The following is a 21,117-nucleotide window of genomic DNA, read 5'->3' as shown; positions in this document are numbered from 1 at the left end:
TTATTTTGAGCAATGATTTATTGAAATACAGTTTTTCATTCTGGTTTCTTCACTTGATTAGAATTTGGTTTGGTTAATGAGACCTTCCGTGTTCCAGTAAATTCTTTGTCTCAAATTTTACTCAGGAGAATAAATGTTACCTGAGATCGCTTTGTCTTATTCACAAGTGGACAGATGTGTGATTTATTATTTTTTTTGCATTTAATTGGGACTAACCTTTGACCATTGGCCCCTAAATCTCCATATGATAAACATTTGTCAAATTATTCATCCTTTTACTGCATAATCTGATATGTATCCACCTAAAATTTTTGTACTCTTAACTTTGGAAAGCAGTGTTATATACTAATCTTTCTTTTGTAGAGGAGACTGCCATATTTGAAACTTTCTTTTTCTGGAGATATGTCAGATTTTTTGACTTGCAGAAAATACTATTATTACATTTTGGCAGATATTTAACAGCATTACTGGAATAACAATGAAATTTAATTTTCCAGTAATTTGGTGAACACTTTTACTGTAGAAATCAGATATATCTAGTCAAAATTTCATTACCCTTAACCACAGAAAGCAGTTTTATTTACCAATCTATCTTTTGTTAAGGAATGTTATGTTTAAAACTATTTTCTGTTGAGATAGATCAAATTTACTGAGGCAACGTGACTTGCAGAAAATAGCAATTCTGTCTTTTGGGAGATATTTAACAATGTGTTGGAATAAACATGAAATTTAATTTTGTAGTTAAAAGGTTTCATAAAATTGGATATTTTTTATGTTGATGTATTGTGCTTTTTGTTTCAACTCTTAGCATTTAAACTAGCTATATCAGGCCCAGATATTTTACCTTTTTATGCACAAACTAGCCAGATCTGGCCTCTCGCACTTACCCGACAAGTCATTCTAAACATAAAGTCACATCACCAAAATCTCAAAGCTACAAAACATGATTTGTTTGAAATAATGTGAATAAATAAGGGATTTACATTTGACAGAAGAGTAAACAGAACACTAAAGGGCTAAATGTAAATATATATTTATCTCTTATTTAGGGTTCAAATATTCCTATTTGTTTTTTTGTGTGCAAATCAGCCAGATCTGACCCCTCACACTTACTCTCCAATGTCATTCTAAAAATAAACAATTGTTTCATCAAAATCTTGAAGTTAAAAAATAATGCATATTTAATTTAAAATAATGTGAATAAATAAGGGATTTACATTTGACAGAAGAGTAAACAGAACACTAAGGGGCTAAACATAAATATATATTTATCTCTTATTTAGGGTTCAAATATTCTACTTGTTTTTTTGTGTGCAAATCAGTCAGATCTGACCCCTCACACTTACTCTCCAATGTCATTCTAAAAATAAACAATTGTTTCATCAAAATCTTGAAGTTAAAAAATAATGCATATTTAATTTAAAATAATGTGAATAAATGAGCCCTTTATTTGACGGAGTAATTTGAATGCTAAAGGGTCACAGTTTCAGAGTTTCCCATTTTTAGATATATAAAAAAAAATAACATGTTGAAACACTGTGTCCCTGGGTCTCTTTCAGAATCCAAAGGAAAGGCTTGGCTGTGTACCTGATGCTGGGTTTGAAGATATCAGAACACATGCATTCTTCCGGCAAATTGACTGGGAGCTGCTGGAGCAGAAACAGATAACACCCCCTTACAAACCTGAGCTGCAGTCTGACCGTGACTTGAGGCGCTTTGACGAAATGTTTACCAAGGAACCAGTCCAACTTACCCCAGATGATTCGTACGTAGCAGTGTTGTTTGTTGTGTTCTGCATTCTGACTTTCTTACCATTCTTTACTCTCTTAATTACTCTCCCTCTCCCAGCTGAAAGGTCCCTGTCTTGTTAGCTACTTGGTGACCCCCCCCACCGGAAGATGGTGCCTCATAAATAGTACCTGTGCTGGTGCCACATTAGGAGCACTCTGTAAAGTGGTTGGCATTAGGAAGGGTATCTAGCCATAGAAATCATGCCAAACAGATGACTGGAGCTTAGTGCAGCCCTCTGGCTTGCCAGTTCCTGTCATACCATCCAATCCATGCCAGCATGAAGGACAGATGTTAAATGATGATGTTTGTAGTCAAGTTTTCATCATCATCATCATCGTTAAATGTCTGCTTTCCAAGCTGGTGTGGCTTGGACAGTTTTGACTGAGGACTGGCAAGCTAGAAGGCTGCACCAGGCTCCAATATGGTCTGGCAAGGTTTCTACGGCTGGATGCCCTTCTTAACGCCAACCACTCCAGGAGTGTAGTGGGTGTTTTTACGTGCCATGGGTACAAGGAGCCAGTCAGACAGCACTGGCATTGACCATGTTCGGATGGTGCTTTTTACGTGCCACCCGCACAGGAGCCAGTCAGGGGGCACTGGCATCGACAGAAATGAAATGAGAAAAAGCTACAATAACTTTGCCTTTCATCATTTCAGGGTTGATAAGTTAAGTACCAGTGAAACACTAGGGTCGATGTAATCGACTAGTCCCCTCCCCCAACATTTCAGGCCTTGTACTTTTAGTAGAAAGGATAATTTTTAGTTTTATGTAAGGTGGCAAGCTGACAGAATGGTTAGCATGCCAGACAAAATGCCACTAAGAATTTTGTCTGTCTTTACATTCTGAGTTCAAACTCCGCCAAGGTCAACTTTGGCTTTTATCCTTTTGAGGTCATTGAAATAAGTACCAGTTATGCACTGGGGTCAATAAAATTGACCTCAGTCTTGGGCCTTATGCTAGAAAGGATTATTAATAGCTTCATGTACTTTAAGATGCATTGTTCCAGAAAAGCATTTTATTCACATTCTCTTGAAAGTTTATAAATTCTGATGTCATTTACTGCCAATTCTCACTGGTAAGGATAAAGTTTCTAAAATGGGAGAAGAAATTTCAAGAATTGCTTTGATCTGATGGTAAAACATCTGTCATGTTTACAGGACACCTTGGTTCAAATCCCACTGGCAGCCCTTGATCTCTTTTCTATCCAACAGAGTTTTTCAACATGATTTTGACATGCTGTCCTCTTATAAATGCGAGTAATGTCTTTCTGTCCGTTATGTTTTTATGTTTAACTCCTAGACTGTTGGTGCAAGGGTAACGAAACTCAGACCGGCAATTCTCCCAATCCCAGGGAATGTCCTTAGGGGGTCTATTTTTTTATGGGCTACCTAATTGAAGCCCCACTGACCCCACCTCCTGCTATTTTTACTATATTTTAAACTAAATGGCATTGGCAACCAAATCGGAGCAATGACAATGAATTTCATACCAGGGAATATCGTAAGGAGGTTCAATTTCTGAAGGGCCTTTTAAATGGGACCCCACTGCCCCTACTATTTTTGTGGGTAGAGAGTTTGGAATGGGGTATCAGATAATACCAGGAGATACATATACAATGAATGTGTCCGAGTCCATTACATTACACAAAGGGAGAGGGCCATGAAGCATGGCCGGATAGTGGGGCTGAAGGCCTCAAAAGTGCCCTCCGCAGGAGCTATCCTCGTTCTTTATGTTCTTCAAGATCCACTGCACTAAACAAGAATTACTTCATACTCTTTTTTGCCTGTTTTTGTTTTGCAGGAACATCATTGACAAAATCGACCAAACAGAATTTGACGGCTTCGAATATGTGAATCCTCTGCTGATGTCGATGGACGACCCAGTCTGAGGCCCCAGCGCCATGCTCGTTAACTCCTCTCCATTCCTAACTCTACTCCTGTCCTGTTCTACTCTTCCAAAACAAATAATTCTAACCTGTGACACCTTACCTAAAGACTTAATCTTAATCTGTGTTAAGACTGATCTTAACATGCAGTGACATCTTACATTAAGACCGATCTTAATCCAAATACGACCTGAATTACATCTGCCTGATTTGATTTGCTTCTTTTTTTTTTTATATATATATTTTTTTTTATCTGACTTAACATGACATGAAGATATATGATATAATATACAATACGACAGGTGGCCATCCACAGAGAAGGGATTGTCCAAGAGTCTCAGACTTGTCATTATACCTTGATAACCCAACAAGCATTCCAACCATAACTGAAGGTTTATTTGCAATTATTTTTTTTTTACTATTATCATTTGAAATTTTTTGTTTGTTTTGTTAATTTTTGTTGTTTCTTTTTTTGTGTGATTTTTTTAACATTCCCTACCCCACCACCAACACCATTGCCAACAACAACAACAACACTTCTGCTACTAGTACCACCACCACTAATAATTACTATTTTGTTTTTTGTTTTCTGTGTGTGTGTGTGTGTGTGTCTGTTTAAGGTTTTTGTTTTTTTTCTCTAGTATAAACTTGGCTATCCCCTGTTGTGCTGCGAGGGTGATACATACATATATATATATATATATAGGCCTAAGTATATATTATTTATTTAAAGGACACAATACATGTCTTAAGTGCTACTGATAGTTTCATATGTTGAGAAATATCTCTAACATATTCATCAGACACAAGCCACATATCGTATATGTGGTTTGTGCACTTAAAGACATGTAGTGTCCTTTAAATAAATAATATTTATCTCTCACCAGATGGAGTACTTTTTTTTTGTTGATCTTTCTATCATAGAAAAGTAGATTATACATACATATATATACATACATACATACTTGGGTCTAAATATACCTGTTTAGAGTTTATTGTTGGAGAAAAGAGTGCTCAATACCACAGCAGAGATTATTAATATATTCATATTTTGGCCGAGTCAGTCTCTAGTTTCTCTCAGTTTTACCTGTATGTGCACATAGACCTCAGGCAGGTCATTTACTTGCCTGAGGGGCTCTTGTGCACCCACAGGTGGACTTCACAATAATAAGAAATCTCTCAACCAAAATAATATAACACACAAAAATATACATATATTATTTCAGTTTGTTCGTATGTCCACTTTCCATCTTGTTTCTTTTCATCTTTGTCCCTCATCCGTCCACTCATCGTCTCGTCTCGAATCCATATTTGTAGGTCCACTTTCTGTATCGCATACTTATTTATTTCTCGTTTGTTTGGTCACTTTCTGTCATGTGTGTTCCCTTGTTCACCGCCTCACCATTTTCTGGCAGCTCCTTGCTGCCGGCGTCACCAGAAAGGAGTAATATTAATGTTGAAGGAGCAAAATTGTATTTGACCTTCTGGCTGATGAGGACTTGGTGACCTGTGTCTGTTTTCCATTTGTTTGTGCCTTTATTATATGTTAATGCTATGCTCAAAGCCTAAAGATTGCTTGGAGACACAAGGTGTGTTATAAGACACCTAGTAGCTCATATCTTTATACTGTATGCATTAAATGAGACACACACACATACACTCTTTCTCTCATACATTCTTTACTTGTTTCAGTCATTTGACTGCAGCCATGCTGGAGCACTGCCTTTAGTTGAAGAAATCGACCCCAGGACTTCTTCTTTGTAAGCCTTGTCCTTAGTCTATTGGTCTCTTTTGCCGAACCGCTAAGTTACAGGGACGTAAACATACCACCATCGGTTGTGAAGTGATGTTGGGGGGACAAACACAGACACACAAACATATACACACATATACATACATACATATAGATACATATATACAACGGGCTTCTTTCAGTTTCCGTCTACCAAATCCACTCACAAGGCTTTGGTTGGCTCGAAGCTATAGTAGAAGACCCTTACCCAGAACCCGGAACCTACTTACCACACAGCCACTCCTGACAAATATGGATGCAAACACACCCCTTAATAGAGAAACAGATATCAAACCCGACACAGATAAACCTTAAATTTTCATGTTCAAAGCCTCTCCCCATTCCTCACACTCTCCTCCTTCCCTTCCCACTACACCACCACAACTGTTGAGGCTATTGAACCCTACTCCTCCTCCTGACTACTCCATCTGATTCTCGCACCCATAGTTATGTGCATACATGCATTTGCACTCGTATTTCAATGTGTGTGTGTGCACACACTCCTATAGCTTGTACAATTTCTTACCCACTTGCATTCTCCTCCCACTTCTTTCTGTGCACATGTGTGTGTGTGCATGTATATATGTGTATATATATATGAAAAATATAACATTGATAAAGAAATGAGTAATGTGTGTGTGTGTGTGTGTAATATATACGCACGTATATATAAAGCTGTATATGTGTGCTGTCATTAGTTTTAAGATCTAATTTTCGGGATCTGTTTATCTCTGCACATGGACATAAAGGAAGACCATGTTACTGTTTGCATGCATATATGTGTGTACATATATATATATATATATATATACACACACACACACACACACGTTTGTGTGTGCATTATATACACATATGCAAACTCCCATTGATGTTATCTTCTGATTATCTTCAAACTGGACTTTAGCGTGAGAATTGGTAGAGCATCAGGTAAAATGTTTTGTGGTGTTTTCAGTTGTAATAATCATAATGAATTTTTTTTTCTAATCCACCTGGAAAATGATGTGGTCACAATGGTCACAATGGTCAGTGGGATTTATTTTTGTCCAGTTAAGGCTCCACATGGTTTGTTGCCAATGTTTGATTGACTTCATGAAAGTGTGTGTGTGTGGGGGGGGGGAGTGTTTTTAGATTGAGTTATGTTCCTTAATGCTTGTTCTGAGTTCAAATCCTGCCAGGGCCTCCTTTACTCATTCATTTCTTTTGAGGGTCAAATGAAATATGGTAGCAATCATATATTTGTGAAGGAGGGCATGATATAATTGGTTATCCTTCACCATCATCACCCCACCCCTTATAACCACCACCACCATTGTTACTACTACCCCTACCATCATTGTCACTACTACCCCCACCAGTTTTCAGCCTTACAACTCGTGTATAGCAGAATCTTTTGGTAAAGTTACATTGCTCTATGTTCTAAGTTCGCATCTCACCAGGGTCAAACATTCTCCCTCATATATTTTCTTATTAAAAAATATTTGAAGTAAATTTAAGTATCTTAATTTTCTCATAAAAATTGTTGCTGCTTTGGTGGCCCAGGAGGTAAGGGTGTTTAAAAGTAGTAACAAGACACAAGCAGAGGTTTCTAATCTCTGCCAGGAATTACAGGGGGTCTTATTAAACATTTTCATTTTTTATCTCTAGAGATAAAAAAAAAAATGAAAAATTTTAGTAAGACCCTTTAATGCAGGCACTGGGTAGGATTGAACCTGGCCCAGGATGTTCAATGTGGTTGTTTAATGTCTCTACCCACAAGACCACCAAGACACCCAACATTAATGTAGTAAATTAAGAGATATTTAAATCTATCACAACTAAAGATGAAAAACAAAAACTATCTCATCACAGCTGTAGCTCAGTAATTAATCCCAAATTGGGGACCTGTTTAGATGCCTTTGTAGGTAAAGGACATTGATTAGTAAGTAGGGATTTAATGCACTGGGAGAGGGTTTCAATCTGTAACTCTCCCAAGGAATTACAAGAGCGGTGGAGTGCAGGGAGTAAATATTTTATTTTAAAAAATTTCAAATTTTTATAAACAACAAGGATAGTGCTCCTGGAAGGGATTGAACCTTGCTCAGGATGTGTAATACAGCATGTGCAATTACCCACATGGCCACAAAGACAACAACACTAAAAGCAGGCAAAAAAGAAGTTATTTAAATTGATTTATATATCATATATTTTTTCTTTTACTTCCACCAAGATCTGCTCCTGCAGTCAGATTCACCCAGGTTTGTGTCCACAGCTTCCTTGGTCACCGTTCTGCCCTCCTACTCAACCGAGCATCAGAAAGATCTCTATATAAATGGGAATGTATGTTTGTAAATTTGTCGCTGAAATGGCATATCCTGAAGAAAAACAAATTTGATTTTCGAAATCTGTGGCTCAATGAGAAGGAATTTGGTTATGATTGATCAGAAAATTTAATTTGTCATAAGAAATAACTGTTAAATACCTCAGTCATTTGTCATCTCCTCCTAAAGGTTCAATGTTGAACGAAATCATAATTAGCTCATCTACCTGTATTTTCTTTCACCCAATGTGTAATACCTCTACATGATGCAAAGCGCATTGTGACCAGTGATGTATAACTGCATCTAGTCAATCACATGATCGCTCAATATTCACGTTTTTCTCCTTTATCTTTACTCATTTTCCTTACCAAATGAAAGAACCAATTCTTTTCATTCTTGTACATTGGTTGGCGTTGGCAATGATGGTACTGGTGATAGCAGTGCTGACTGGTGGATAATAGTAATTAATTATTAATAATTAACAAGTATAAGAATTATTATTATTTTCATTGTTTTACTTTGTTTTGTTTTTTTCTAGACAAGATGTTCCTAGTCTCATCCTGAGACCTCTAGCAACAGCTATTATTGATATTATTATTATTAGGCAGCGAGCCTTGCAGAATCATTAACATGCTGGACAAAATACTTAGAGATATTTCATCTACAGTTACATTCTGAGTTCAAATTCTGCCGAGGTCAGCTTTGCCGTTCATCCTTTTGGGGTCGATAAAATAAGTACCAGTTGAACACTGGGGTTGATGTAATCGACTCATCCCCACCTCCCCCAAGCTGCCCTTGTGGCAAAAATTTGAAATTATTATTATTATTATCATTATAAATTGATATAACTAAGAGATTGCTGGTCCAAATAAACACACTTTGACAATGTTTTAGCTGATTCCTTCAAGTTTCTGCGTTTAAATCCAGCCAAAGTCGATAATACAGAGAAATACCAGTTAAATACTATGGTTTGAGTTGTGTTGATCACCCTTAATCCCTCCAAAAATTTCTGACTTTGTGTCAATGCAAAAAAAAATGCTCATAATCATCACTACTACTACTATTATTATTATTTGGTAGTCTTATTTCTCTTGCATGGTTTCTAAATACATTGGGTTTGTGCAGCGTTATGTTTTGTTCCATTTGTGTTCTGTTTTATTGAATTTACTTTCTCAATAATAATAATAATATTGGTAATGATAATAATAATAATAATAATAATAATAATAATAATGGTAATGATAATAATAATAACTTATCATTCTTGAGGTAGCCAATCCATTAACACATCAGACAAAACGCTTAGAAAGCATTTCATCTTGCTCTTTTTTTTTTAATTTTTTTTTTTTTAAAGTTCAAATTCTGCTGAGGTTGACTTTACCTTTTATCCTTTCAGGGTTGATAAAGTACAAGTGAAGTACAGGGGTCAATGTCCTCAACTACTAGCTCCTACCCACCAAATTTCAGGCCTTGTGCCTACAGTAGATAAAATTATTATTATTATAATCATTATTATTATTGATTTACTTCTCAGAGCACTCGGTCTTGTTTGTTCTGGTAGATTCTGTGAGAGCAGAGAGAAGACAGCAGCCTGCTTCCAGAGGTCTCACAGGGTCTCTTTCCACACGTTATAAACTTTGGTACTTGGTTGTTTCTAAGTACCAATCTCAAAACCTTAGCTGTCCCCAACAAAGCAGTTTTTGGGGCTTGCTCTGTTCTCATGTCAATTACGATTTCTTTGACATATTTCTCAAACTTTGTTGTTAGTGCTACAAGTAATCATTATTATCATTATTATCATTATTATTATTGCAGTGAGCTGGCAGAATCGTTAGCACGCTGGATGAAATTCTTAGCGGTATTTCGCCCATTGTTGCGTTCTGAGTTCAAATTCCGCTGAGGTCGACTTTGCTTTTCATCCTATCGGGGTCGATAAATTAGGTACCAGTGGAGTATAGGGGTCGATGTGATTGACTCCCCCTCCCCACAAAATCCAGGCCGTGTGCCTATAGTGGAAAGGATTATTATTTATCCCAGTTGAGTACTGGAGCTGATGTAATCAACTAGCCCCCCCCCCCCCACAATTTCAGGCCTTGTGCCTATATTATAAGTTATCATTATTATTATATTATCATTAGCACATTAATATTACATTATTATCACATTAATATTATATTATTATTATATTATTATCATTAGTATTATATTATTATTATTGTTTTTGAAATTTTAATTTTCATTTTACATCTTTTATTGTTTATATATTATAAATTTTTTTGGGGTTTCTTTCCTAGAATCTATATTTCTGTCTCCAAATATCAACAATAAAACAAACAAAAAAAAAATACTTTCTTAATGATTTTTTGTGTTTTTTTTTTTCATTTTCTTTTCATATTTTTTATGTTCTTAATAAATTTTTGTTTTCTTAATTTTTTTGCATAAATATGTATACAAATAGCCCCCAAAAAAAGAAACATATATGTAGATGTACACACACACATGTGTGAATATGTATAAATATAAACACGTGTGCAAATGTAGGCATACACATGTATATACATGTCTGTATGCATATTTGTGTACACATGCGCATGTGCACACAAACAGAGTGGATTATATATTCAGTTAGGTCCAATTAACAGCATAAATGACCCGAATATCATTCTGCCAGTGCTACGGTACCAAGGTTGGTATTCGTCTATGTTTGTGGCATGTGCCTCAACTTTAAGTACCTTATTAAACTGAATCTTCTTTTATATATATATCTATATATAAGGCACAGGAGTGGCTGTGTGGTAACTAGCTTGCTTACTAACCACATGGTCCTGGGTTCAGTCCCACTGCGTGGTACCTTCGACAAGTGTCTCCTGCTATAGCCTTGGGCCGACCAAAGCCTTGTGAGTGGATTTGGTAGATGGAAACGGGAAGAAACCCGTCATATATATATATTTACATAGTTTGGCAAGCGAGACCAATAGAATAAGTACTAGGCTTACAAAGAATAAGTATAAACTTGGCTATCCCCTGTTGTGCTGCGAGGGTGATACATATATATATATATATATATATAGGCCTAAGTATATATTATTTATTTAAAGGGCACAATACATGTCTTAAGTGCTACTGATAGTTTCATATGTTGAGAAATATCTCTAACATATTCATCAGACACAAGCCACATATCGTATATGTGGTTTGTGCACTTAAAGACATGTAGTGTCCTTTAAATAAATAATATTTATCTCTCACCAGATGGAGTACTTTTTTTTTGTTGATCTTTCTATCATAGAAAAGTAGATTATACATACATATATATACATACATACATACTTGGGTCTAAATATACCTGTTTAGAGTTTATTGTTGGAGAAAAGAGTGCTCAATACCACAGCAGAGATTATTAATATATTCATATTTTGGCCGAGTTAGTCTCTAGTTTCTCTCAGTTTTACCTGTATGTGCACATAGACCTCAGGCAGGTCATTTACTTGCCTGAGGGGCTCTTGTGCACCCACAGGTGGACTTCACAATAATAAGAAATCTCTCAACCAAAATAATATAACACACAAAAATATACATATATTATTTCAGTTTGTTCGTATGTCCACTTTCCATCTTGTTTCTTTTCATCTTTGTCCCTCATCCGTCCACTCATCGTCTCGTCTCGAATCCATATTTGTAGGTCCACTTTCTGTATCGCATACTTATTTATTTCTCGTTTGTTTGGTCACTTTCTGTCATGTGTGTTCCCTTGTTCACCGCCTCACCATTTTCTGGCAGCTCCTTGCTGCCGGCGTCACCAGAAAGGAGTAATATTAATGTTGAAGGAGCAAAATTGTATTTGACCTTCTGGCTGATGAGGACTTGGTGACCTGTGTCTGTTTTCCATTTGTTTGTGCCTTTATTATATGTTAATGCTATGCTCAAAGCCTAAAGATTGCTTGGAGACACAAGGTGTGTTATAAGACACCTAGTAGCTCATATCTTTATACTGTATGCATTAAATGAGACACACACACATACACTCTTTCTCTCATACATTCTTTACTTGTTTCAGTCATTTGACTGCAGCCATGCTGGAGCACTGCCTTTAGTTGAAGAAATCGACCCCAGGACTTCTTCTTTGTAAGCCTTGTCCTTAGTCTATTGGTCTCTTTTGCCGAACCGCTAAGTTACAGGGACGTAAACATACCACCATCGGTTGTGAAGCGATGTTGGGGGGACAAACACAGACACACAAACATATACACACATATACATACATACATATAGATACATATATACAACGGGCTTCTTTCAGTTTCCGTCTACCAAATCCACTCACAAGGCTTTGGTTGGCTCGAGGCTATAGTAGAAGACCCTTGCCCAGAACCCGGAACCTACTTACCACACAGCCACTCCTGACAAATATGGATGCAAACACACCCCTTAATAGAGAAACAGATATCAAACCCGACACAGATAAACCTTAAATTTTCATGTTCAAAGCCTCTCCCCTTTCCTCACACTCTCCTCCTTCCCTTCCCACTACACCACCACAACTGTTGAGGCTATTGAACCCTACTCCTCCTCCTGACTACTCCATCTGATTCTCGCACCCATAGTTATGTGCATACATGCATTTGCACTCGTATTTCAATGTGTGTGTGTGCACACACTCCTATAGCTTGTACAATTTCTTACCCACTTGCATTCTCCTCCCACTTCTTTCTGTGCACATGTGTGTGTGTGCATGTATATATGTGTATATATATATGAAAAATATAACATTGATAAAGAAATGAGTAATGTGTGTGTGTGTGTGTGTGTGTGTGTGTGTGTGTGTAATATATACGCACGTATATATAAAGCTGTATATGTGTGCTGTCATTAGTTTTAAGATCTAATTTTCGGGATCTGTTTATCTCTGCACATGGACATAAAGGAAGACCATGTTACTGTTTGCATGCATATATGTGTGTACATATATATATATATATATATATGTATATATATATATATATACACACACACACACACACACACACACACACACACACACACACGTTTGTGTGTGCATTATATACACATATGCAAACTCCCATTGATGTTATCTTCTGATTATCTTCAAACTGGACTTTAGCGTGAGAATTGGTAGAGCATCAGGTAAAATGTTTTGTGGTGTTTTCAGTTGTAATAATCATAATGAATTTTTTTTTCTAATCCACCTGGAAAATGATGTGGTCACAATGGTCAGTGGGATTTATTTTTGTCCAGTTAAGGCTCCACATGGTTTGTTGCCAATGTTTGATTGACTTCATGAAAGTGTGTGTGTGTGGGGGGGGAGTGTTTTTAGATTGAGTTATGTTCCTTAATGCTTGTTCTGAGTTCAAATCCTGCCAGGGCCTCCTTTACTCATTCATTTCTTTTGAGGGTCAAATGAAATATGGTAGCAATCATATATTTGTGAAGGAGGGCATGATATAATTGGTTATCCTTCACCATCATCACCCCCACCCCTTATAACCACCACCACCATTGTTACTACTACCCCTACCATCATTGTCACTACTACCCCCACCAGTTTTCAGCCTTACAACTCATGTATAGCAGAATCTTTTGGTAAAGTTACATTGCTCTATGTTCTAAGTTCACATCTCACCAGGGTCAAACATTCTCCCTCATATATTTTCTTATTAAAAAATATTTGAAGTAAATTTAAGTATCTTAATTTTCTCATAAAAATTGTTGCTGCTTTGGTGGCCCAGGAGGTAAGGGTGTTTAAAAGTAGTAACAAGACACAAGCAGAGGTTTCTAATCTCTGCCAGGAATTACAGGGGGTCTTATTAAACATTTTCATTTTTTATCTCTAGAGATAATTAAAAAAATGAAAAATTTTAGTAAGACCCCTTAATGCAGGCCCTGGGTAGGATTGAACCTAGCCCAGGATGTTCAATGTGGTTGTTTAATGTCTCTACCCACAAGACCACCAAGACACCCAACATTAATGTAGTAAATTAAGAGATATTTAAATCTATCACAACTAAAGATGAAAAACAAAAACTATCTCATCACAGCTGTAGCTCAGTAATTAACCCAAATTGGGGACCTGTTTAGATGCCTTTGTAGGTAAAGGACATTGATTAGTAAGTAGGGATTTAATGCACTGGGAGAGGGTTTCAATCTGTAACTCTCCCAAGGAATTACAAGAGCGGTGGAGTGCAGGGAGTAAATATTTTATTTTAAAAAATTTCAAATTTTTATAAACAACAAGGATAGTGCTCCTGGAAGGGATTGAACCTTGCTCAGGATGTGTAATACAGCGTGTGCAATTACCCACATGGCCACAAAGACAACAACACTAAAAGCAGGCAAAAAAGAAGTTATTTAAATTGATTTATATATCATATATTTTTTCTTTTACTTCCACCAAGATCTGCTCCTGCAGTCAGATTCACCCAGGTTTGTGTCCACAGCTTCCTTGGTCACCGTTCTGCCCTCCTACTCAACCGAGCATCAGAAAGATCTCTATATAAATGGGAATGTATGTTTGTAAATTTGTCGCTGAAATGGCATATCCTGAAGAAAAACAAATTTGATTTTCGAAATCTGTGGCTCAATGAGAAGGAATTTGGTTATGATTGATCAGAAAATTTAATTTGTCATAAGAAATAACTGTTAAATACCTCAGTCATTTGTCATCTCCTCCTAAAGGTTCAATGTTGAACGAAATCATAATTAGCTCATCTACCTGTATTTTCTTTCACCCAATGTGTAATACCTCTACATGATGCAAAGCGCATTGTGACCAGTGATGTATAACTGCATCTAGTCAATCACATGATCGCTCAATATTCACGTTTTTCTCCTTTATCTTTACTCATTTTCCTTACCAAATGAAAGAACCAATTCTTTTCATTCTTGTACATTGGTTGGCGTTGGCAATGATGGTACTGGTGATAGCAGTGCTGACTGGTGGATAATAGTAATTAATTATTAATAATTAACAAGTATAAGAATTATTATTATTTTCATTGTTTTACTTTGTTTTGTTTTTTTCTAGACAAGATGTTCCTAGTCTCATCCTGAGACCTCTAGCAACAGCTATTATTGATATTATTATTATTAGGCAGCGAGCCTTGCAGAATCATTAACATGCTGGACAAAATACTTAGAGATATTTCATCTACAGTTACATTCTGAGTTCAAATTCTGCCGAGGTCAGCTTTGCCGTTCATCCTTTTGGGGTCGATAAAATAAGTACCAGTTGAACACTGGGGTTGATGTAATCGACTCATCCCCACCTCCCCCAAGCTGCCCTTGTGGCAAAAATTTGAAATTATTATTATTATTATCATTATAAATTGATATAACTAAGAGATTGCTGGTCCAAATAAACACACTTTGACAATGTTTTAGCTGATTCCTTCAAGTTTCTGCGTTTAAATCCAGCCAAAGTCGATAATACAGAGAAATACCAGTTAAATACTATGGTTTGAGTTGTGTTGATCACCCTTAATCCCTCCAAAAATTTCTGACTTTGTGTCAATGCAAAAAAAAATGCTCATAATCATCACTACTACTACTATTATTATTATTTGGTAGTCTTATTTCTCTTGCATGGTTTCTAAATACATTGGGTTTGTGCAGCGTTATGTTTTGTTCCATTTGTGTTCTGTTTTATTGAATTTACTTTCTCAATAATGATAATAATAATAATAATAATAATAATAATAATGGTAATGATAATAATAATAACTTATCATTCTTGAGGTAGCCAATCCATTAACACATCAGACAAAACGCTTAGAAAGCATTTCATCTTGCTCTTTTTTTTTTTTTTTTTTTTTTTAAAGTTCAAATTCTGCTGAGGTTGACTTTACCTTTTATCCTTTCAGGGTTGATAAAGTACAAGTGAAGTACAGGGGTCAATGTCCTCAACTACTAGCTCCTACCCACCAAATTTCAGGCCTTGTGCCTACAGTAGATAAAATTATTATTATTATAATCATTATTATTATTGATTTACTTCTCAGAGCACTCGGTCTTGTTTGTTCTGGTAGATTCTGTGAGAGCAGAGAGAAGACAGCAGCCTGCTTCCAGAGGTCTCACAGGGTCTCTTTCCACACGTTATAAACTTTGGTACTTGGTTGTTTCTAAGTACCAATCTCAAAACCTTAGCTGTCCCCAACAAAGCAGTTTTTGGGGCTTGCTCTGTTCTCATGTCAATTACGATTTCTTTGACATATTTCTCAAACTTTGTTGTTAGTGCTACAAGTAATCATTATTATCATTATTATCATTATTATCATCATTATTATTGCAGTGAGCTGGCAGAATCGTTAGCACGCTGGATGAAATTCTTAGCGGTATTTCGCCCATTGTTGCGTTCTGAGTTCAAATTCCGCTGAGGTCGACTTTGCTTTTCATCCTATCGGGGTCGATAAATTAGGTACCAGTGGAGTATAGGGGTCGATGTGATTGACTGTCCCCCTCCCCACAAAATCCAGGCCGTGTGCCTATAGTGGAAAGGATTATTATTTATCCCAGTTGAGTACTGGAGCTGATGTAATCAACTAGCCCCCCCCCCACAATTTCAGGCCTTGTGCCTATATTATAAGTTATCATTATTATTATATTATCATTAGCACATTAATATTACATTATTATCACATTAATATTATATTATTATTATATTATTATCATTAGTATTATATTATTATTATTGTTTTTGAAATTTTAATTTTCATTTTACATCTTTTATTGTTTATATATTATAAATTTTTTTGGGGTTTCTTTCCTAGAATCTATATTTCTGTCTCCAAATATCAACAATAAAACAAACAAAAAAAAAATACTTTCTTAATGATTTTTTGTGTTTTTTTTTTTCATTTTCTTTTCATATTTTTTATGTTCTTGATAAATTTTTGTTTTCTTAATTTTTTTGCATAAATATGTATACAAATAGCCCCCAAAAAAAGAAACATATATGTAGATGTACACACACACATGTGTGAATATGTATAAATATAAACACGTGTGCAAATGTAGGCATACACATGTATATACATGTCTGTATGCATATTTGTGTACACATGCGCATGTGCACACAAACAGAGTGGATTATATATTCAGTTAGGTCCAATTAACAGCATAAATGACCCGAATATCATTCTGCCAGTGCTACGGTACCAAGGTTGGTATTCGTCTATGTTTGTGGCATGTGCCTCAACTTTAAGTACCTTATTCAACTGAATCTTCTTTTATATATATATCTATATATAAGGCACAGGAGTGGCTGTGTGGTAACTAGCTTGCTTACTAACCACATGGTCCTGGGTTCAGTCCCACTGCGTGGTACCTTCGACAAGTGTCTCCTGCTATAGCCTTGGGCCGACCAAAGCCTTGTGAGTGGATTTGGTAGATGGAAACGGGAAGAAGCCCGTCATATATATATATTTACATAGTTTGGCAAGAGAGACCAATAGAATAAGTACTAGGCTTACAAAGAATAAGCACTGAGGTCGATTTGCTTGACTAAAGGCAGTGCTCCAGCATGGCCACAGTCAAATAACTGAAACAAGTAAAAGAATATAAAGAAGCTTGCTTACCAACCACATGGTTCCGGGTTCAGTCCCACTGTGCAAGTGTCTTCTACTATAGCCACGGGCCGACCAAAGCCTTGTGAGTGAATTTGGTAGATGGAAACTGAAAGAAGACCATTGTATATATGTATATATATATATATATATATATATATAGTGACTGAAGTAAGTAAAAGACTAAAAGAATACTGTGAAACCATGTGGTTTAGTGGTTAGGGTATCCAGCCCATGATCACAAGGTCGTGAGTTCAATTCCTGGCGACATGCTGTGTTCTTGAGCAAGACACTATATTTCATGTTGCTCCAGTTCATTCTGCTGGTAATAACGAGTTGTACCTATTATTCAAAGGGGGCCAGCTTTGGCACTTTTTGTGTCATACTGAATCTCCCAAGAACTACATCAAGGGTAGATGTGCCTGTGGAGTGCTCAGCCACATGCATGTGCTGTTCTGTTGGTTGGATCAACTAGAACCCTCGTGGGCGTAAGCAATAGAGTGCCATATATATATATATATATATATATATATATATTTATATATATATGTATGTAATATTAATAGTTTCTTATTATGAAACTAATAGATTTTATACAGGGCTGCAAGGGGAAGTGCTCAGAATAATTGAGACAAGCGTAAAATATTAGTTATAGAATAAAAACGCTGGGTTAACGACTCAACATATCACACCCCCTCAATGAAAATATATTCTTCAAGGCAGTGCTCCAGCATGGCCACAGTCTAATGACTGGAACAAGTAAAAGATATTAGAACTGATACACTTACCAAATTTAAGAATTATCATTTGTGAGTGTTAGACATTTGGACGTTGCAGTATTTAATAATACCTGATCCCTGGATGAAGACTTATGTGTGATTAGATCTCGTGAAGCAGGGATGCACCTCAACCCTTCAAGACAGTGCCCCAGCATGGCCATAGTCAAATGATTGAAACAAACAAAAGAAAAGACCCCACTGATCGAATTTCTTTAGTTTGTCTTGATTTCGATGGCTGAATGCCCTTCGTAACACCAACCGCTTTACAGCGTGTATAGTGCGCAATTCATCACAGTGTTATTACTAGAAAGGGTGTTATATCCTCATCAAGACTAAAGGGGCCTCTTATGTACATAAACCCCTTATCTGTCTTACACCTAATGCTTGTTATACCCAGTTTTTCTTGTAGCTCATTTGTGTCCTGTTCGTGTGCACTTGTATTACATCCAGTAAACTCTGGGACCCAATAATATTACAGAGCTCTGGAATGTGTTCTCATGACTTTCTATATGTTCAGTAGAGATTTTCTCCTATCAAATTGATTGTTATTTTATTTAAATTTATTCAAATTTAACCTGGGTTGGCTATTCCTGCAATACTGTGATCAACTCTGTCTATTTATTGATTATATTTCTCTGCATGAAGGTGCATGGCTTAATGGTTAGGGTATTTGTCTGGCAAGCATACAGCCATGAGTTCAATACCCAGCAGTGCATTATGTCCTTGAGCAAGACACTTTATTTCACATTTCTCCAGTCCATTCAGCTGGCAAAAATGAGTTGTTTATGTACCTTAAGAGACAACCTTGTCACATTCTGTGCCATGCTGAATCTCCCCGAGAAGTATGTTATGGATATGTATGTCTGTGGAGTACTCAACCATTTGCTTGTTAATTTCACAAGTAGGCTGTTCTGTTGATCACAACAACTGGAGCACTCATCATTGTAACCAACAGAGAGCAGTTATCTATATATATATATAATCTCAAGGGTTGAACAGAAAGAATACAAGGAGAAAAGTTGGATGAAAGCAGAGTAAGGAGGAAGTAGACAAAAACTAAACGGATGGGAAATTAGACGACACCAAGATACACAGGATATTCGCAGTTGAGTGTTCTTCTTCAGTCAAAGATGCAAAATATAACAGTTTCATGCCAATTACCTTTGACTTCAAAGGTAATTGGCATAAAACTGTTATGATCTAATTTCCCATCTGTCTAGTTTTCATTTACTTCCTGTTTACTTTGCTTTCGTCTAACTTTTCTCCTTCTTGTAATTCTTTCTGTTCAACCCCTGATACATCCATGTCGCACAATGCACATCGTTTGTTTACTTTATTGTAATATACACACATGTATGTATATATATAGGCGCAGGAGTGGCTGTGTGGTAAGTAGCTTGCTTACCAACCACATGGTTCTGGGTCCAGTCCCACTGTGTCTCACCTTAGGCAAGTGTCTTCTACTATAGCCTTGGGCCGACCAAAGCCTTGTGAGTGGATTTGGTAGACAGAAACTGAAAGAAGCCTGTCGTATATATGTATATGTATGTATGTATATGTTTGTGTGTCTGTGTTTGTCCCCCCAACATCGCTTGACAACCGATGCTGGTGTGTTTACGTCCCCATCACCTAGCAGTTCAGCAAAAGAGACCGATAGAATAAGTACTAGGCTTATAATGAATAAGTCCTGGGGTCGATTTGCTCGACTAAAGGTGGTGCTCCAGCATGGCCGCAGTCAAATGACAAACAAATAAAAGAATATATATCTGTGGTAATATGTCCCATGGTTGGGGCTTAGTCCTACCTTATGACTTTCTCCTTCACATTCATCACTTGTATATCTTATTCCTGTTGAGTGAGAGTTTCTAATCAAAAGATCTGTAAAAGAAGCAAAAGAAAAAAAAAGCCTTAGAAAAAGGTTTGATTGACAGAAACTGAAAGAAGCCTATCATATGTACATGTATGTTCCCACCCCACTACCACTGTTTGACACCTGGTGTTGGTGTGTTTATGTCCCCTGTAACTTAGCAGTTTAGCAAAACAGACCAATAGAATAAGTACCAAGATTAACAAAAAAAAAGTACTGGGATTGATTCATGCAACTAAAAATTCCTCAAAGTGGTGCCCCAGCATGGTCATGGTCTAATGACTGAAACACTTGACATAAAATAGTCTGAGCTTGTCCCTCAGTGTAATCATGACAGAAGATTCAATCTGCCTCACCTACATTTTAGTGCTATCTGGCTGCAACGGTTGATGAGAGATGGGGTGAGATGTTGTCAACCTCACAGCTGTTAAGTTATTTTGCAATATCTTTTAAAACAGAAGACAAACTATTCTCTGTTTTGTTTTATTTCTGGTAATCTTTGATGAAACTCGTTATAGGCTTTGTTTATCATTAAACAAAACTTAAATTGGTTTCAGCAAGGCCTTGTTGTATTCTTATCTATATCAGCTAATTCTTATCCGCTGCAGTCAATAAAAGAATTACCAGGGCAAGTATGAAGGTCATTTTCTCTTGGGAGTACTTTTTCTCTACAAATCTATGACTCTGTGGATGTAAAAAAAAAACAAGATCCATTCATGGCCATCTATGTTGATTAATCTAATTACTCAGAGTTTCTCTCAATGTGTCATGTAAAGAAAAGCACAACATATTGTTTGTATATATAGTTATATTTTGCTTTCTAAATTCTGTAAGCTATGGGTGTATATTTTTTTGAACACACTGGCAAAATATATAGCTCTGTTTTGGAGTCAGTTGCATATATGCTTAAGAACGTGTGTGTGTGCATATATATATGTGTGTGTGTGTGTGTGTGTGTGCGTATGTATATACATATATATATGTATGTGTACATATATATCTATGTGAGTACATCTATATATAAATGTGTATATATATATATATGTATGTATGTGCATATATATATAAGTATATGTATGTATGTATATATAAGTGTATATGAGTATACTTATGTGTGTGTGTAT

General features: G+C 36.3%; 1 protein-coding gene across 11 annotated transcripts in view; it reads left to right on the top strand.

The window, feature by feature from the left end:
* Window positions 1-16,614, top strand: part of LOC106871364 (protein kinase C iota type) — a 234,465-nt gene extending 217,851 nt beyond the window's left edge. For all 11 annotated transcript variants that reach the window (XM_089342950.1, XM_089342949.1, XM_089342953.1 and 8 more), the window contains 2 exons: window positions 1,560-1,765; window positions 3,593-16,614. In XM_089342950.1, coding sequence (XP_089199076.1) covers window positions 1,560-1,765; window positions 3,593-3,680 — 294 coding nt within the window. In that variant the 3' untranslated portion in view covers window positions 3,681-16,614. The remainder of the gene's footprint in view (window positions 1-1,559; window positions 1,766-3,592) is intronic.
* The last annotated feature ends 4,503 nt before the right edge of the window (window positions 16,615-21,117 follow it).

This window comes from Octopus bimaculoides, chromosome 26, assembly GCF_046866305.1.
Source record: "Octopus bimaculoides isolate indiv1 chromosome 26, ASM4686630v1, whole genome shotgun sequence".
Lineage (NCBI taxonomy): Eukaryota > Metazoa > Mollusca > Cephalopoda > Octopoda > Octopodidae > Octopus > Octopus bimaculoides.
This window is presented reverse-complemented; position numbering and strand designations above follow the sequence as displayed.